The sequence below is a fragment of the Mus pahari genome, chromosome 23, assembly GCF_900095145.1.
Source record: "Mus pahari chromosome 23, PAHARI_EIJ_v1.1, whole genome shotgun sequence".
Taxonomy (NCBI): Eukaryota; Metazoa; Chordata; class Mammalia; order Rodentia; family Muridae; genus Mus; species Mus pahari.
Genome location: NC_034612.1, coordinates 24,528,429 through 24,546,953, shown reverse-complemented (window position 1 = coordinate 24,546,953; position 18,525 = coordinate 24,528,429). Strand labels below are relative to the sequence as shown.

General features: G+C 45.8%; 1 protein-coding gene across 2 annotated transcripts in view; it reads left to right on the top strand.

The window, feature by feature from the left end:
• The window catches only part of Tmem248 (transmembrane protein 248), a 20,833-nt gene extending 3,059 nt beyond the window's left edge, over window positions 1–17,774 (top strand). For both annotated transcript variants that reach the window (XM_021186596.2, XM_029533812.1), the window contains exons 2-7: window positions 3,927–4,104; window positions 6,467–6,752; window positions 11,174–11,324; window positions 12,497–12,680; window positions 14,455–14,598; window positions 15,362–17,774. In XM_021186596.2, coding sequence (XP_021042255.1) covers window positions 3,946–4,104; window positions 6,467–6,752; window positions 11,174–11,324; window positions 12,497–12,680; window positions 14,455–14,598; window positions 15,362–15,382 — 945 coding nt within the window. In that variant the 5' untranslated portion in view covers window positions 3,927–3,945 and the 3' untranslated portion in view covers window positions 15,383–17,774. The remainder of the gene's footprint in view (window positions 1–3,926; window positions 4,105–6,466; window positions 6,753–11,173; window positions 11,325–12,496; window positions 12,681–14,454; window positions 14,599–15,361) is intronic.
• The last annotated feature ends 751 nt before the right edge of the window (window positions 17,775–18,525 follow it).

Sequence of the window (18,525 nt, the reverse complement as noted above, 5' to 3'; positions counted from 1 at the left end):
TGGAAGAGCAGTCAGTGCTCTTACCCACTGAGCCATCTCACTAGCCCTTATTTTTATATTTAACTATTTTAAATATTCCTAAGTCAAGCAACTCGGTGGTTAAGCCTTTGTTTAGCCACGGTTAGGGTTTTAGAAATAGAGCCGCAGAAGCACAGGTGTGCTACAGTCAGTCCTGTGGGTGTCACAAAGCTGACCCTGTCCCTTCAGGTAACTGTGTTCTTAGGGCTTGAGGATTGTTGGAGCTGCCATTTACCTAAGTTGTCTGTAGTTTGGCTTGGTTCTGGTGGCAGTGAAGTAGTCCAGGTAGCACGCTGGTGACCTGTATTCGTCTTTCTTCTGTGCTTGAGGAGTCAGAGTTTGACTCTATCAGGTGTCCCTCCCCTCAGCCCTTGGACTTCTCAGAAGCCATTTCCCATCCTTCATTTCTCACCACCTGGTTGGAATGAACTTAGGGGAAAGTGGCCAGCCACAGTGTCTGCTTCTCACCCCCAACGGAATGCAATGCTTGCTTGCTTATTTGTTTGTTTTTCCAGACAGGGTTTCTCTGTGTAGTCCTGGCTATCCTGGAACTTGCTCTAGACCAGGCTGAGCTTGAACTCACAGAGATCAGCCTGCCTCTGCCTCCTGAGTTTTGGGAGGTGTCTACTACTACCATCCAGCTTGCATTTGCATTTTTATTTAAAAGTAAGGCTTACTTGTTGAAAGAGTACAGAAACTTTTTTTTTTTTTTTTTTTTACTTAAAGGCAAGTCTTACCATGTAACCCTGGCTGACCTGAAACTCAGTGTAGACCAGACTGGCCTCAGACTCACAGATTGGCCTACCTTTGCCTTTCTCGTAAGTGCTGGAACTAAAGTGTCTGCCACCATGCCTGGTTCAGAAACCTTCTTGCATCTCTTTGCTGATATAGCCTCTAATTTCCTATTTGAAAATGAGTGTGAATGGTAGAAAGGGCTTAGAGTTCAGGTAACTATTTAGAGTCTTGATAGTTTTGTTCACAATACTTTTGTGCCAGGCATGGAGTTGCACCCTTGTAGCACCATATCATCCCAGCGCTTGGGAGGTGGAGGCAGGAGAGTCAGTTCAAGGCCTGGACTACATACTGTTTGAGAAACTTCTCGCTCCTGCCTGACTATAACTTAGTGGTGGTGGTTCAGCCTCTCCCATCCGTGCCTGGCTCTCACCGTCCCTTTGCTGTCAGGTATTTTGAGGCAGAGACAGGTAAGAGTATCCCTACTCTTGAGTGATTTGCAGTTTAGAAAGACCAGACAGCTGGAAAGTTTTAGAGGTGCAGCTCTTGAGCTGCCCTGGGTTCGGTCCCCAGCACTGTATAGATTGGGTGTGGTGGTGCATTCCTGAAATGCCAGCATGTGGTGGTGGTGGCAGGAGGATCTGAAGCCCAAAGTCCTCCTTGGCTACATAGCCAGTTCTAGTCCCACCTGAGTTATAAAACAACAAAGCTGCAAATAAAGGGCTGGGGCGACGCCTCAGGTTCAGAGCGCTTGCTGCTCTTGCAGAGGATGTGCCTTCAGGTCCCAGTGCGTGTGCGAGCAGGCTGACAGCACCTCTAACTCCACCTGTAGGGGATCCGATGCCCTTTTCTAACCTCCACAGTTACCTGTACACATGTGACATGCACATACATAAATAGAAATCTTAAAGTTATTCCCTGCCATGACGTTTAAAAGCCAATTTAAAAGGGATAGTTTCTTAAAATACCTGTTTTCTCAAATTCGACTCACCAGAAGTAAAAAATAGACATATAGTTTAAAATCGTTAAAGTAGCTAAGATAGCCTCCTCAAAATAGAAAACAAATACTTGACAGGCTCATAGTTTTCTGGCTAAAGTCGATCAAATTTCTAAGAAGTAGAAGTGCATCTTATTCCTTATTCCTGGTCATACAGGCCTTGAATCCAAGTGCTTGGGGGGCAGAGGGTGGTGGAGTCTTGTGAGTCTGGAGCCAGCATCATATACATAGGAAGTTTCAGGCCACCTAGGTTACACGGGGAAATCTAGTTTCAAGAATTTAAAAAAAAAAAAAAAAAAGGAAAAAAGATAGCCATGCAAAATGGCAAGCTTGTCTGATTTATGAATACATAGACAAACTGGGAGTAAAGAAGCAAACATCACAGTAGCTTTAAAAGTCCTGATCAGGAGCTGGGGTGTCGTTCTGTGATTTGGCATGTGCTCTCTCCCCCATCCACCAAACAAAACTCTTTAATTCTCAGTCATACCAAAACTACCAAACCATGCAGTCAGTATGGAAAAGATGAATCAGATTATTTATGTTAACAGAGTAAAAGACAAAAATTGTTTAGATATTGCATTTAGACATTCATTGAAATGTATGTAGTATTTGGTTGAATTCAGTAGATACATAACAAACAAGAGAGAACTTGAACCCTAGAACCAAGAGAAAAACAAGCCAGGCGTGGTAGCATATGTCTCTAATCCCAATACTTGGGAGACAGAGGTGGGAAACTCAGGGTTCAAGGCCATCTTGGAATACAGGAGACTCTGTCTCAACCCTTTCACCCATAAAAAAGAAGTAACATTATAGTGAAAAATCTTTTTTTTTTTTAAAGACTTATTTATTTATTATATGTAAGTACACTGTAGCTGTCTTCAGACACTCCAGAAGAGGGAGTCAGATCTCGTTAAGGATGGTTGTGAACCACTATGTGGCACCACTCTGCACCTTTGGAAGAGCGATCGGGTACTCTTACCTGCTGAGTCATCTCACCAGCCCCATAGTTTGCTTTCTTATAGCACCTAGGACCACCAACCCAGGGGTGGCACTGCCCAGGGCCTTCCCACATCAATCACTAATCAGGAAAATGCACCACAGGTTTGTTCACTGGCCCATCTAATGGGGACATTTTTTTTCATTTGAGTCTCCCTCTTCTAAAAGAACTGTAGCTTGTGTCAAGTTGACATAAAATTAACCAGCACAGCTTCCCACCAAAAGCCTGTGTTGAGTCCCAGATTTAATAGTGAAGCATTGCAAAGCATTTTTGTGCGGCAAGAATTTTATTACAGCTACTGCTATTGATGTTTCATTGAAATAGGAAAAAGGAAAAAGATATAGGGATTCCAAGTACTGCTAATGCACTTGTCCTCAAACAGTACGATTGTCTACATAGACATCCAAGAGAGGTCAGACAGCTTGGTTAGAATCTGTAGCAGTGGTAGAGCACTTGATTGGCAGGCCAGTAGATAAAAGTCTCATATGGGTATGAACTAATAATAATAATAATAATAATAATGTACTGTGTGTGTGACAGTCTCCTGTAGCCCAGCCTGATCAATATGTGGCCAAGGATAAACTTGAATGCATGATCTTCTTGCCTGTCTGTCTGTCTGTCAAGTGCTGGCCTTACAGATGTGTGCCTCCCTGCCTGTCTTACACAGTGCTGGCTCGGGGCCCAGTGCTCTGTGTGTGCTGGGCAAGCACTTACCAAGTGAGCCTACAGCCCCACCCCTTCCTTCCACTTTTCCTTCCTTTTTTTAAATAATTTTGTATTTTCTTTTCTTTTTTTTTTTTTGGTTTTTCGAGACAGGGTTTCTCTGTATAGTCCTGGCTGTCCTGGAACTCACTTTGTAGACCAGGCTGGCCTCGAACTCAGCCTGCCTCTGCCTCCCGAGTGCTGGGATGAAAGGCGTGCGCCACCTCGCCCGGCTCAATTTTGTATTTTCTTAGAAAGACTGTCTTATATACTTTAGGCTGGCTTTGCCTGTGGCCGAGGATGAACTTTGACCCCTGATCTCCTTCCTGAAGTCCCAGGTGGGCACCGCCATGCCTGGCTCTGACAGTTTCTCAGACCCGGCCTTTGTTCCACAGTAGGAGACTGAACTGAGTGCTGCAGCTCAGTGCAGCCAGGCAGCCAGCCAGTCCCGCACTGCATGTGTTGCTGCATGTGTTGCAGGTCACCGCTGGTGGGAAGCATGTTCAGCATCAACCCCCTGGAGAACCTGAAGCTGTACATCAGCAGCCGGCCACCCTTGGTGGTTTTTATGATCAGTGTCAGCGCCATGGCCATCGCCTTCCTCACCCTGGGCTACTTCTTCAAGATCAAGGAGATTAAGTCCCCAGAGATGGCTGAGGTCAGTATATTCCTGTGTCTACTTGTGCCGGATGGACCTTGTAGAGGAGTGGGTGGGGGCAGCTCCTTTTATATTTGAGGTCTCAATCTGTACTGCAGGCTATTATTGGCTGACCTGGAGCCTGACGTGAGCTTCCTGTCTCAGCCTCCTGGATGCTGGGATTATGTGTTGTGTATAACCACATCTGGACAGTTCTTTCTGAGACAAGGTCTCCTGAAGCCCAGGCTGGCCTTGAACTCCATATGCTCTTGGCTCTGCTATTCAAGGGCACGCAGTAGATGTGTCAGAAAAAGATACATATTTACGCAGTTTCCTCTTTTTTCCTGTGGCTGGCTAGGGAATGCCTTAGTTGTTTTAAGTAGTACTATCAATTTTATGCAGACTATTTCAGAGAGAAGCATGCATCTGGGAGAGTGTATTTATAAAACGAGCAAACACTGCGTGTGGTGGTGCACTCCTGTGATCCCAGAACTGGGGAGACAGAGGCAGGAAGGAGTGTGAGGTCAAAGCTATCCTGGGCCAAGTAGTAAGAGCATGTTCCAAAAGAGTCTGAAGAGAGAGTGTTCGATGGGTGTGGAGAAGGGGAACAGTGAGTGGGAGCAGTGGGTAATGACACGAGTGTCATGGTGATGCGGTGACGAACCTATGGCCTTATGTGCTAACCTAAAATATAGAGAAGTAAAGGACACTTTATTTCCAGTGTAGTTCTTTTTCTTTATTATATTTCTTTTTTCTTTTTTTAAATTATTATTTATTTATTTTAAAGATTTATTTATTTATTATATGTAAGTACACTGTAGCTGTCTTCGGACACACCAGAAGAGGGCGTCAGATCTCATTATGGATGGTTGTGAGCCACCATGTGGTTGCTGGGATTTGAACTCCGGACCTTCGGAAGAGCAGTCAGTGCTCTTACCCGTTGAGCCATCTTTCCAGCCCTCTTTATTACATTTCTAATTGGTTTATGACTTAGTTACACAGTCTCACTCTGCGTCCCTGACTGTTCGGATACTCAACAGATCAGGCTGACTTCTGGCTTCTAAGTGCTGGCATTAAATGTTTGCACCACCATTTTTATTTATGTATTTATTTATTTAAATATATAAGCATGTTTTGCCTGCATATGTGTCTGTGTACTCATGCATGCAGTGTCCTCAGAGGCCAGAAGAAGGTGTTGGATTCCCTGTAATTGGAGTTACAGACAGTTGCGAGCTTTCAGGCATGCATGTGGTGCACAGCCATACATGTAGACATATACCTATATATTAATATAAATACATAAACCTTAAAACAAAGCAAAAACAAGCTATAAATAAATGAAAATAGTGATTTTAATGTGTCAACACCTTTGTTCAAGATCCTTTGCCCCCTTTTTTCTTCAATGCAGGGTTTCTCTGTGTAGCCCTGGCTGTGCTGGAATTCACTCTGTAGACCATACATGCCTTGAACTCAGAGATCCCCTGTGTGCACACCGCCTCTGACTGACTGATTTTTTTTTAATTTTTTTTTTATTTTTATTTTTTGGTTTTTCGAGACAGGGTTTCTCTGTGTAGCCCTGGCTGTCCTGGAACTCACTCTGTAGACCAGGCTGGCCTCGAATTCAGAAATCCNCCTGCCTCTGCCTCCCAAGTGCTGGGATTAAAGTTTTTTTTTTTAATTTTTAGTGTATGTATGAGTGTTTGCCTGAATGTAAGTATGTGCACCATGTGCCCAAGGAGCACAAAAGGGATCTGGGATGCTCTGACACTAGAGTTACAGATGCTTGTGAGCCACCACATGTGTGCTGGGAACCATCCTTGGTTTCCATGTAAGGGTAGCAAGTGTTCTTAACCACCGAGCATCTGACATCCCTCACGACCTTTTTGTTTTGCTTTTATTTACTTTTTTTTTTTTTTGCTTTTATTTACTTTTATGTGTATGGATGTTTTGCTCCCATTTATGTCTGTGCACTGTGTGTGGGAAGTGCCAGAAAGAGGGTGTCAGGTCCCTTGGAACTAGAGTTACAGTTAGTGTTAACTGCCATGTTGGTGCTGGCAATCTCTGGAGTGGCAGTCTCTCCGCCAAGCGATTTCTCCAGCCCCTCCAGATCCCCTTTTGAGTTTGATCTTGAGCCACAGTGAATTTTCTCTTAATTACAATATGCTGAATTCTCAGCCTCTGCAGTGTGTGGAGATTACCAGGGCTAGCATAATTGTATCAGACTGTTCTACAGGTGCTGAGTGGTGGTGCATTGTGACTTGAGACGGTCATCCTCATCTCATTCTTTTCCTCTTGTGCTGTGTAGCAGAGTCCAGGGTCAGGGTTGTTTCTGCCTTGGAGATGCTGGGACTTCATATCTTCTCTCTGTTTTATTTTGCCGAAGGATTGGAATACTTTCCTGCTCCGGTTTAATGATTTGGACTTGTGTGTATCAGAAAACGAGACATTGAAGCACCTCTCCAACGATACCACCACACCAGAGAGCACCATGTCTGTTGGGCAGGCCAGATCGTCCACCCAGCCGCCCCAGTCCCTGGAGGAGTCAGGCCCCATCAATATTTCAGTGGCCATTACCTTGACCTTGGACCCTCTCAAGCCCTTTGGAGGGTACTCTCGAAATGTTACACACCTGTACTCCACCATCCTCGGACATCAGATTGGATTGTCAGGTGTGTGCCAGCTACTTTCCTTTCAGAGTTCTGAGGCAGCAGCTGAGCTAGGTTCCATGTTCTGTTCTGTGTTTCTGCTGTGTCTCCTCCTGAGACTTGGACTTCATGAAGCCAAGAAGGACTGGTTGCTGTGCGTCTTCACTCAGTCGGTCTTCAGGTATCATACACAGTCTCTTCATAAAAGCTTTCAGAGTCAGGACTGACAGGGTTAGAGCACTGGGCTTGTGTGTGTGAGGCCCTGGGTTCCTCTGCAGCACTGGGAGACGCCAATTGGGAGGAGAGAGAACCTGTTAGTACAGGCTCTGTTTCTGGCCTCAGTGTATTTGACATTTGACCAACATAGGTTTCACTTGCTCAGGTCCATTTATACTTGAACTTGTTTCATTATTTAAAAACTTTTTGTATGTATATGAATATTTTGCATGGATGTATGTGCACTGTATGTTCCTGGTGCCTGCCAACATCAGAAGAGGGAGTTAGTTCCTCTGATCTGTAGTTACAGATGATTGTGAGCTGCCATATGAGTGCTAAGAACTGAACCCTGGTTGTCTGCGAGAGAACTGCTCTTAGCTGCTGAGCCATCTCTCCAGCTCTCTATTTGAACCCAAGAGAAGTGTAACATAAAAAGTGTAAGACTGCTGCATTAGGTCATAAAGGCACTGAGGCAGCTTGGCAGTGGTACACAGTGGTGATCCCAGCATGTGGGAGAGTGAAACAGTAGGATTGTGAGATTCAGGCCCTGCCTCAAAAACAAACAAAAAAGCCGGTGACGCATACCTTTAATCCTAGCACTCAAGAGACAGGGGCAGGGGGATCTGTGCAAGGTTGAGGCCATCTGGTAGTCTACATAGCAAGTTCTAGGACAGCTAGGGTTACATAGTAAGACCTTGTCTCAATCAAAAAGACAAAACAAAAACCAGAGAATTAAAAAAGAAGAATTCATGGAGGTAGAAGCAGGATGGTCGTAAGTTTAGGGTTATCAGTATTGAGTTCGAGACATGCTACAAATAAAAACAACATCCCCACACCGTCTTACTGTGATAGTTTTGTAGCCTCTTTTTGATTGCAGTGGGGTCACATAGCGAGTATCCACTGAAAACATGCTGAGTCACTGTGTGAGCAGTTTACCTGTCTAATGTCAGTGGCACACAGCAGGAAGGAGTGATTTTGCTGTTGTGTATTTTTCCCCTGTTTATGATACAGGAATAGATATGTGTGTTAATTGACTGTTGAAGTTGTTAGTAAGGCTTCCAATCAACATCAAGCTAAATTGGTTGTTAATTTTAAGTCTGAGGAGTCAAGACTTAACACTCAGTTTTTTGACTGTGTGGGAGTCAGCAGTCCATCATTGTTGTTCAAGACAGTGTATTTACAAACATGTCTATGAATAGGTGTATTGTGCTGTGCTTTGTGTGTGAGTGCACAAGCGGTATACCTGTCCATAGATACGTTTGTAAACATAGGTAGGTTCCTAAGATTAATCTTAGGTCATCTGATAGGTTATTTCTCCACCGGTGAACTGAGCCAATTCAAGCCGGATTAGATCATATTAGAGGGCAAGTTTATTGGGAAACTGCTCTCGGGGTGAGTTCAATGGCCCCAAGGACTGAAGCCTGAGGAGTCACCATGGGAGGTGGGGGGAAGAAGAAAAAGGGAAAGAAAGCCTATATACACTCCAAGAGAGAGAAGAGGAGAGAGACCAGAATGGATTATATAGGGAAGGTAGGGAATGCCAGAGAGGGATTGAGGGATGCTGGGAGGACCTGAAGGCCAGGTCAAATATGTACCTCAGTCCTTGTTCCAAACTTCATCATCAGGCTTATTCTCCCTTGCCCTGCTTGGCTGTCATGCTGCTATTATTTACTGTTGTTTGTGATGTTGGGCTCTGAACCAGGGCCTCATGCAGGTGAAAAAGTGCTCTCTTACTTTTTTTTAATTTAAAATTAATTATGTTATATGTATTGTGTATTGCCTGCTTGTATGTATGGCTAATGTACCATGTATGTGCCTGGTGCCGTGGAGGCCAGAGAGCACAGGGTCCCCTTGGGACTAGAGTTACAGACAGTTGTGAGCTTGAGTTGTGTGTGGTGCTTTGAATCGATTCTAGGGTCCTCTTAACCACTGAGCCATCTCTCCAGTCCCAGGTCTCCACAGTTTGTTTAGTGGTGTGCTAGCTTCTAGGAAGAACTAGAAAAAGCCTCAGACCTAAGGCCTTCAGCCTTGAAATTTGGGGATTACAGAAGAGGTGAAAATAACAGGACTCAGGCTGGGGGTGTAACTCATTGGGTAAGGGCTTGCCTAGCGTGTGTAATGCCCTGGGTTTAGGTCCTGGTACTAAAAAGGAAAAACTAAACACCAACCAAAATCCATGTACTGCCTAGTTTTATGTCAGCTTTATATAAACTATGTCATCTGGCAAGAGGAAACATCAGTTCAGAATATACTCCCACTAGATTGGCTTGTGGGTAAACTCTGTGTGTGTGTTTGTGTGTGTGTGTGAGATGACTGATGTGGGAGGATACCAGCTTATTGTGGGTGGTGTTATGTTACTCCTGGACTGGTGAGCCTGGGTATTATAAATGAGCAAGTCATGGAGAGCAAGCAAGTAAGCAGCACCCCTCCATGACTTCTGTTTCAGCGCCTGCCCTGACTTCCCTAAGCAATGTATATGATCTGAGAGATACAAACAAACCAACCCTTTCTTCCCCAGGTTGCTTTTGGTCATAGTGTTTTATCACAGTAGTGGAACCCTTAATAAGACAGCTCATTATTGCAGGACTTGCAGGGGTCCCTGCTAGTGATTTATTTAATAATAAACACAGGGAAACATCTGTATAGTTTAAGGCTGCTGGCCTGTTTGCTGTCCCTCTAACTCCACCCAACTTCTTTGCCACCGTGTTTTTCCCTGTGGCTTTCTCTCTGCTCTCTCTCTCTGCCTGGTGCCTGTTCTGCCTCCATCTCTCTCTGCCTCTCTCCTGCCTTCTTTTCTTTTGCCCCAGCTTCAGCTGCCAGTACTTTATTGCTCATATGCCACACTTTCTGATATAAAGAAGTTACTAGTATAAGTGGGAGTTTTTTTTTCTCACCACAGCAGCTTGCCTTTCTTTGGGAGCAGGTGAGGAAATGACAAATATTTACATATCCTGCCAGCCTGGTGCTGGCACAGCAATTAACAATACAGGGATATACCTTCATAGCCAGTCCATACAGTATGTGTGGGGATGGGTTACCCTGAAAGATCATCATGAATTAACACTTACCAGGTGCTTAAAATGCTAATTAGGGGCTTGTTACACTTATATTGCTGTGTTAAAGCACCATGAACAAAGCAACTCAAAGTTTAATTGGCTAATGGTCCTAGAGACTTGTTTATGATAGCTGATGGTTGGGCAAAGGCATGGTTGCAGGTGGCTGCAGGTGGCTGAGGCAGTGAGCTCACTGTGAATGGCAGAGGCTCCCCCCACTCCCCATAGTGCTTCTCTGTGTAGCCTTAGCAGTCCTGGATCTTGTTCTGTAGACCAGGCTGGCCTCAAGCTCAGAACTCCAAGATCCATCTGCCTCTGCTTCCCAAGTACGGAGATTAAAGGCGTGCATGCCCACCTCCAGGACGCACCTCCTCCAACAAGGCCACACACATAATAATCCTTCCCAAATAGTTGCACCAACTTGGGTCTAGTATTCAAACATTTGATCATGTGGGGACCATTCTCATTCAAGCTACTACACTAAATAATACAAAAGTAAAAAGCATGGGTTATGGCTATGCCTGCTTGTATGTGCTAAGCCTGGGAACAGTAGTTCAGTGGTGTAGAAGGACATGAAAGGAAGCTGGGGAAAGCTGCAAAGCCTTTGTTCATTCCAAGGGCTGGCTGGACCTTTGGTCAAGTCTTCGAGGTGCTGGTGGGGTTCTGCCTGTTGCCTCTGACTGTTAAGAGTGGACATTTGGTGCCATGATAGTAAGGATCAGATCACCCCTGTGCATTTCAAGAAGCAAACACCCTTTTCTCCTTATGACCTTAGAACATCTTGATTTAGCACAAGCTTCACTCTATTGTCCTAAGACCTTCCCTGAGTCTGGTGGACTGTGTCTCCCTGTGTGTGTGCAGAAATACTTGAGGCACATCCGTGGGCTAACAGTCAATTCTGAGTGAAGTATCATTGGTACAGAACTCTGTTCCTTTCTGGCCTCTGGCTGGGCTTCCTAGCCCCAACTGAAAAGTAGGAGCCGTTTGTGAACTACTTTGTGGCTGTGCTAGTTTGGTGGGCCTCACAGATCAGGACAGATGAGAAATCCCATAGGGTAGGTAGGTGTGCAGGCCAGTCGGTGCCTGCTGGATTTGGCTTCAGACTTATTTGAGTATCAGCAAACAGTCTATACATTTCTGCCTGTGTCTACCAATAAACTGCCAATTCTTCTGCAGGCAGGGAAGCCCATGAGGAGATCAACATCACCTTCACCCTGCCTGCTGCCTGGAACGCCGATGACTGTGCCCTCCATGGCCACTGTGAGCAGGTGGTGTTCACAGCATGCATGACCCTCACAGCTGCCCCTGGAGTCTTCCCTGTCACTGTGTAAGTGTCCTACACATTTGGAGGAAGACAATTACTGGCAGGAGTCATTTCTCTCTGTGGTTTCCAGGGACTGAACGCAGGTTGTTAGGCTTGGCGGCAAGCAAGCATCTTTACCTTCTGAGCCATCTGAGCTGGTTTCAGGGATTGCTTAATTTAATTTGAAGTTCTAACTTCTCCATAAACAGATGTGCCTGTTTGGGGTTGTAGCTCCATTGGTAGAGTGTTCGCTTAGTGTTCATGAAGTCCTGGGTCCCATTTCAACACAGAATAAACTGGGCGTGTGAAGTACACCTGTAGTCCCAGTACTGGAAGGGTGGAGGTGGGAGGATCAGGAGTTCAAGGGTGCATAGAGACGCTATCTCAACAAAACAAAACCAGGCCGGGCGGTGGCACACGCCTTCAATCCCAGAACTTGGGAGGCAGAGGCAAGCGGATTTCTGAGTTCGAGGCCAGCCTGGTCTACAAAGTGAGTTCCAGGACAGCCAGGGCTAAACAGAGAAACCCTGTCTTGAAAAACCAAAAAAAAAAAAGGATCATGTATTGGAAAAGGAAGAGCCAGGTCCCCTGCCAGAGTGGCCTGTAATTAAAGATGCCTAAAGATAAAGGTTCTCTTCATCTCTGTGACCCAGAAATTAGATTTTATATTTTTTAAATACTCAATTTTATTACTTTAAATTGTATATATTTGTAGGGGATGAATACATGAGTACGGTTATTTTAGTTTTGGAGGGATTTGTTTTAAGATAGTCTCATGTAGTCTAAGTTGGTCTCAAGCACTATACAGCAGAGGTTGGCTTAGAATTGCTGATCATCCTGCCTCATTCTCCGAAGTTCTGGGATTATACGTGTCCATACCCATGCCTGGCTCCTCATGTGTGCATTTAAACAAACAAACCCAGAACACCATAGAAGTTTGATGTGCTGGCTCATACCTGCAGTTGTAGGCACTAGTAGGCCAGCCTCTGTTATGTATTGAGATCCTGTCTCAAAACACAGGTAACTGTCTCAAAACAGTGCTGTCTGTCCCAGAGGGGCGTGGTGATTGTTCTAAATGGCTCCCCTTCCCTCTTCCTCTCCTAATGTGGTTCTGCTCAGTGTTGCTTGGGGCTGTGTGGAGGGACCCCAAATAAATGTTTCAGGTCACGGAGCTGGTCTCTTCCTCTCCCCTGCAGTCAGCCACCTCACTGTATCCCCGACACATACAGCAACGCCACGCTCTGGTACAAGATCTTCACAACTGCCAGAGATGCCAACACGAAATATGCTCAAGACTACAATCCTTTTTGGTGTTATAAGGGTGCCATTGGGAAAGTCTACCATGCTTTAAATCCCAAACTCACCGTTATTGTTCCAGATGTAAGTGAAACAAGTCCCCTTTGTGTGTCTGTGACTCTGTGTGTGTGTGTGTGTGTGTGTGTGTGTGTGTGTGTGTGTGTACATACATACATCCTGGAGCTGTGAGTGTATGAATTTTACATCTTGGGTTAGCTAAGCCTTGGCTATTGTAGGTTTCCTCTTGGTTTGGAAGACTAGTTGGCAGGGCTGTGTATATCTTGGTACCTTTGTGGTTTAGAAAAGCCTGTTCCTTAGTTTTTTGTTTTTCAGAACAAAACAAAAATTTGTTTTTGTGTTTGTAACCCATAAGGGTTACTTGAGGCCTTATATATATATATATAGAATATCTGCTTAATGTCAATATTAGCAATAGCTAGTTCTCTTTAGGGTACAAAAAGGGTGAGTAAGTAGTTCATAAGGAGGCAAATCTTTGTTTCTCTTCTTTTTAAACAGTATCTCACTATGTAGCTCAGGCAGGCCTGGGAATTGGGATCCTCTTGCTTCAGCCTCTTGAGTGCTGTGATTATAGGCTTGTGCCACCATGCCTGGTCTAGAATGAGTCTTTGTCTTGGTACCACGGCCTCCATAGCCTCTAACTTGAGAGGAAAGAGGAAGCTGCCACTGCAGCAGTCAGTGGGCAGTCTGCCAGCCACACTGATGGGTTTTACTCTTGCTTCCTTCTGGGGTGTGCTGCACGGGTTTCTTTTTAGTTGTCCCTGGACTGTCCCTTTTTCAGTTTCTTTTCAGTTATGGATGTTGGCAGTCAGGGAGCTGCTAGCGTAGGGTAGAAGGAGAGGCTGCATGGTGGACAGAGGTTGGTCGGATTCCAGAGCCTTCCCTACCCAGCCAGGGTTCACCTGCCTCCTCTAGTAGGACCTGACTGCCTTGTCAGGCAGTTGGAAAACATCCATGCACTCACTGGTCTGGGGCTAGAGAGATGGCTCAGCAGTTGGGAGTACTTGCTCTGCAGGAGACCAGAGTTCACCTACATCAGGCAGTTGCCAGCACCTGTAACTCCAGCTCTAGAGGGCCTGATGCACCCTTCTGGCTTCCACAGGCACCTGCACACACATAGCACGCACACACATATACGTAAAAGTAAAGATCTTAAAAGGAGACTGGCCTGGCTTGGAATGAATATATATATATATATATATTCCTCAGATCCTGGCACTTGGGAGCTGAAGCAAGATGAGTTCCAGGCCAGTCTGTGCTACATAGTGAGTTCTAGGTCAAGCTGTATTCAAGAGTAAGACTCTAAAATGGTCCCTGAGCACTGGGTCGAGAAAGGTAATGGAGGTAGACAAGGTCTCTCCCAAGCCCCCTCGACTGTGGTTACACATGAGATCTCAGGAATGAGGCTAGCCTGTGCCCCTTCCTGCCGGGGACATAGTGAAAACAGAAGGGGAAGGGATGCTGTCTCTGGTGGGATGTGCCAGCTGTCCAGTGGAGGGGTGTCTCGGGGGCAGCAGGCCAGTTGCTTTGTGGGATCAAGAGGACACGTCAAAGCAGAGCAGGACTCTGGCAGGTGGCCTGCAGCTCCCCTTGCATGCACGTTCCATGTTTTCACATAATGACAACTAGTTTGGTAGTTTTGGAGATCCATGGAGAGACTGCATGTTCGAACTTAAGAGTTACTATTGGGGCGCTGGAGATGGAGCTCAGTGATTAGCTAGTGTGTGTGAGGCTGTGGGTGCAGTTCTGAGCACCACAAAGGAATGAACTTGCTGCAGGCATGGAGCTGCTGTTGGAACATCAGTGATGGAGTGCATGTCTGGCTTCCTTTGTTCTTCAGGACGACCGCTCATTAATAAACCTGCATCTCATGCACACCAGTTACTTCCTTTTTGTGATGGTGATAACGATGTTCTGCTACGCAGTCATCAAAGGCAGACCCAGCAAACTGCGGCAGAGCAATCCCGAATTTTGCCCTGAGAAGGTGAGTAGTGGGTGGGTGTGCTGGCTCTGCCAACAGGCCTTTCTCAAAAAAAAGAGTCTCAACCTCATGATAGCTGTTCTGAATAATCTCTGATGGAGTTCATGTCCCTCGTGCCTCTTTACCCCCAGTCCTTCCTTCAACACATGAGTCACACAGCAGAGGACCTATTGGGGCCAGCTAACTAGTGGCTAGGGATGTGGCTTGGTTAGTACAGTGCTTGTCTTGCAAGCATGAGGCTGTGGACTCAGTCTGCAGCCCTTTGTAAACTAGACATGGTACATGCCTGCGATCCTAGTACTTGGGAGGCAGGACAGGAGGATCAGGAGTTTAAAGGCATCCTCCGCTCCATAGTGAGTTTGTCAGCCTAGGCTACCTGAATTCTTGTCTCAAAAACACAAATTCAAGGTCGGGGATGGTGGCACACACCTTTAATTCTAGTTCTCAGGAGGCAGAGGCAAAAGAGTCAATTAGTTCAAAGCCAGCAAGAACTATACAGTGAGACCCTGTCTCCAAATGAATGAATGAATGAATGAATGAAAGGTTTGCTTTCCAAGCATAGCCTAAGTGGTTTTGCAGGTTGGCAACTGCTATAGACTTAGGGTTTTGTTCATTCTTCTCCGAGGTGAGGTAGTTTCCTGAAAGTCTTATGAATTCCCTTAATCCCCAAAGGTAATAGATGCTGATAGTCAGCATGACCTCGCGGTATTGTTCTCGGTCCCAGTGGCTCCCTAGTTGACTCAGATGTCTGCTTGCTCTCTTCTAGGTGGCTCTGGCTGACGCCTAATCCCACAGCTCCCCATTTTCTGAGAGACCAAGAACCATGATCATTGCCTGCTGGATCGGCCAGGGCCTGGCCACTCTGTGAATACACCATCTTGCAATGTTGGGTTACTCCAGCCAAAGACATTTCAAGTGCCTGTAACTGATTTGTACATATTTATAAACGTTGATCTGGAAATTGGTCCTGTGATGCACGTGCTTTGCCCTGGATGCACCTGAACTCGTCACCCTCACTGAGGGGCAGGAGGGCATGGACATGGGGTTCTTCCATGGAGAGCCAGGGGGATGTGGGGACCTTGCCAGAGCTGAGCTGAGCAGGTCGTGTTCCAGCACCTGTGGGGCCGAGCTTGGCTGTGGTTCTTGTTTCAGACTGGCGTGTGGAGTGTTGGAAGCTGTTTGCACCTTTGTCAGGACACTGCATTTCAGAGGCCACTGTCCCCTCCGGTGGCTCTTACATGTCTGTGCCATACCATATAGTAATAGCGGTAATTCTGTCTCAGTTTGCTTGCAAGGAAGCTTTCTTTTAAAGAGAAAAAAAAAGTTACAATTTACCACTGCCCTAGTTGGGACAGACACGCTTGTCTCTCAGGCACCCAAGTCATTGCTGTAGTGAAGAGCAGAGTTCTGTTTCTACACAGGCAGCCAGGAACTGGGGTGCTCTGCTCCCGTTTGCTCCTGGGAGGGAAGTTCTGGCGTGAGAAGTAGCTGTGTAGTGAAGGCACAGGGCTGTGCGGTGACTAACTTCACAAGGCAGGAGAGATGTAGCTCTCATGCTCACAAATGGGGCTTGCTCTCTTTTTTTTTTTTTTTTTTAAGAAAAGGAGATATATTTTCTTTTTATTTTTTATTTTATTTTATTATTATTATTATTTTTGCATTCCTTTTTGTACATCACACATCTCCAGAAGGAGAATGCCCATGATAGGTATGTAATGTGGAACCGCCGCTGGGGAGATCAGGAGGAAGAAGGCGTGAGGCGCTCTCTGATGGTTTGCTAGTCAAAACTGGAAGCATTTTCCTTTAGGACAGGTGTGACCCTCTGGTTCCTCTGTCCCATTGCCCTCTCGTATTCCATTTAGAAAAATCATTCGTGATCCCCTCCACCCGCTATTTGTATTTTCAATGTTTTTCTATCAATGCCTTGCCTTAACAATCCCCATGCAGTGTTCTCTCAAGCAGTGTTCCAGACTTTTTGGGTGTGAGGAGGAATACATGTAAGAGCGGCCCTCTGGAGGCTGAGGCAGGAGATTCTCGAGTTCAAGGCCAGCCTGGGCCACATACTGACACCCTGTCTCTCAAAGGGAGAAAAACTACTTAGGTATGTCAGCGCTTTTGTCCTGTAACTGTAGGTCTGTCTCAGTTGAAGTTAACTTGCTATATTCTGAAACTTACTGACCTAGAGAATTTTATCCCAGGCATTCTTAGATGGAAAACAATTGTCTTTTTGTTCTAAATTGAAGCTTGTTAAAAAAATCACTGTAGTTATGTGATACACTAGTATTTCTTAAAGCAGAGGCGAGTTGCTTATAAGGTGGATAATGTGTGTATTTAATCTAGTCTTCTTTGAGACTTTGAGACCTTTGGCTTGGTTGGTATAAATGTGTCATCGGGACCACCAAGCTTCAGATTAAGCTGCTACTGAGTAATAAGACCCAGTAGAGTGAGACACGAGAAGAATCGCGTCCGCTGGTCTGTCGGCTGTATTCCTCTTAGTCATCCTTGTGTTAATGTCAGGAAGTGGCTGGGATCTGTGGAGGGTGGGAAGGAGGACCACCACAAGACCTAGGGAGAGGAAGTCCCCAAAATGCTTGGGATGTGAGCCATCCTGAGGCCAGATACATACTTTAAAACCCAAATATTCACCATAGCAGGTAGACAGATGGAGGATGGCTGGGGAAGGGGGTTGTGGGCTGAAGTTTAGGGGGCTGCCGACACATCTGGGCCTGGTCCTCAGCTGTTCCTTGCTGGTATACCTCAGAAGTGGAATGTCAGAGTGGGCTACTAGAGACCTCTGACCCCAGCAGCACTGGCTTGCCCTCAGATGTGGGGTGTAGTCACAAGTCAGTGACTTCCTGGGAAATGCTTGTTTCAGATCATATTGATCTCTTTCCTTTTGTCTCTCACCGTATGGTATGACTTGAATCAGTTTTGATTCTACGTGTAAGTTCTCATTGGAGCCTGGTATTTCTGTTGTTCTTGGCAGTGCATAGGAACCCAGCCTCCTGTGTTTTGACCCTCCTGCAGGCACTGTGGGACTCGAGGGCAGCAGATCCATCTCCCCCGTCCCTTGCTGCATGATGGTCACTAGCTGATCTGTGATGGCGTCCCTCCCTCATTGATTTTCTGTGTTTGAAGTATGTGCATATGTGCTTTACAGAATAAAACATCTGGATTTACTTGGTTTGTCGTCGGATTGGTGTTCTTTAAACAAAAAGTAGGCAGGGAGCATTTCCAGGGTTCTGCAGGCTGTTTTTTGTTGTTGTTGTTTTTGTTTGTTTGTTTTTAAAAGTATCCCCTGCCATGAGGACAAAGGGTGGCCAGTGTTTCCTACTGAGGTGACATCAACAAATGCAGGGTCTTTGTACAGAATGTAAAGCCTTGTGTGAGACTATGGGTCTGACCTGAACTCTACCAGAAGACCTTAGAAAAAGAGCTAGGGCTGGCCTAGAACCCCATCCCAGTGAATGGCTGAGGGCACAGCTAAGCAGGAGGGTTCTGACTTCTATCCTCAGTGCACAGGATACACACACAAGGAGCCAGCAGAGGTTAAAGATACCCTGGCCAAGTACCTCTATAAATCCTTAGTGTGCCCTCAGCCACTATTAACAGGAGGCTTTGGCTGGAGACAGCTCCGTGCTTACGCCTTGGAGAATCAACACATTAGTTTATCCTGTGCTATTCTTTATTATGAGATCTTGCTTTAGAACTGACTTGTGAGGTATTATGCATTGAGTTCTCTCACACTCAGAAAAGCAAGGCTTATCTGTAATCTGGGATGTAAATGGTCACGTTTGCAGTGGTCCGGTTCTCTGTGGGCCCAGGATGGGTGTGGTGATGCATACCTTGTCTTAGTACTGAGGGACAGTGAGGCGGAAGGGCCAGGTTCAAGGCCAGGCTGGGCTACCCAATTTTTTTTTTTTTTTTTTT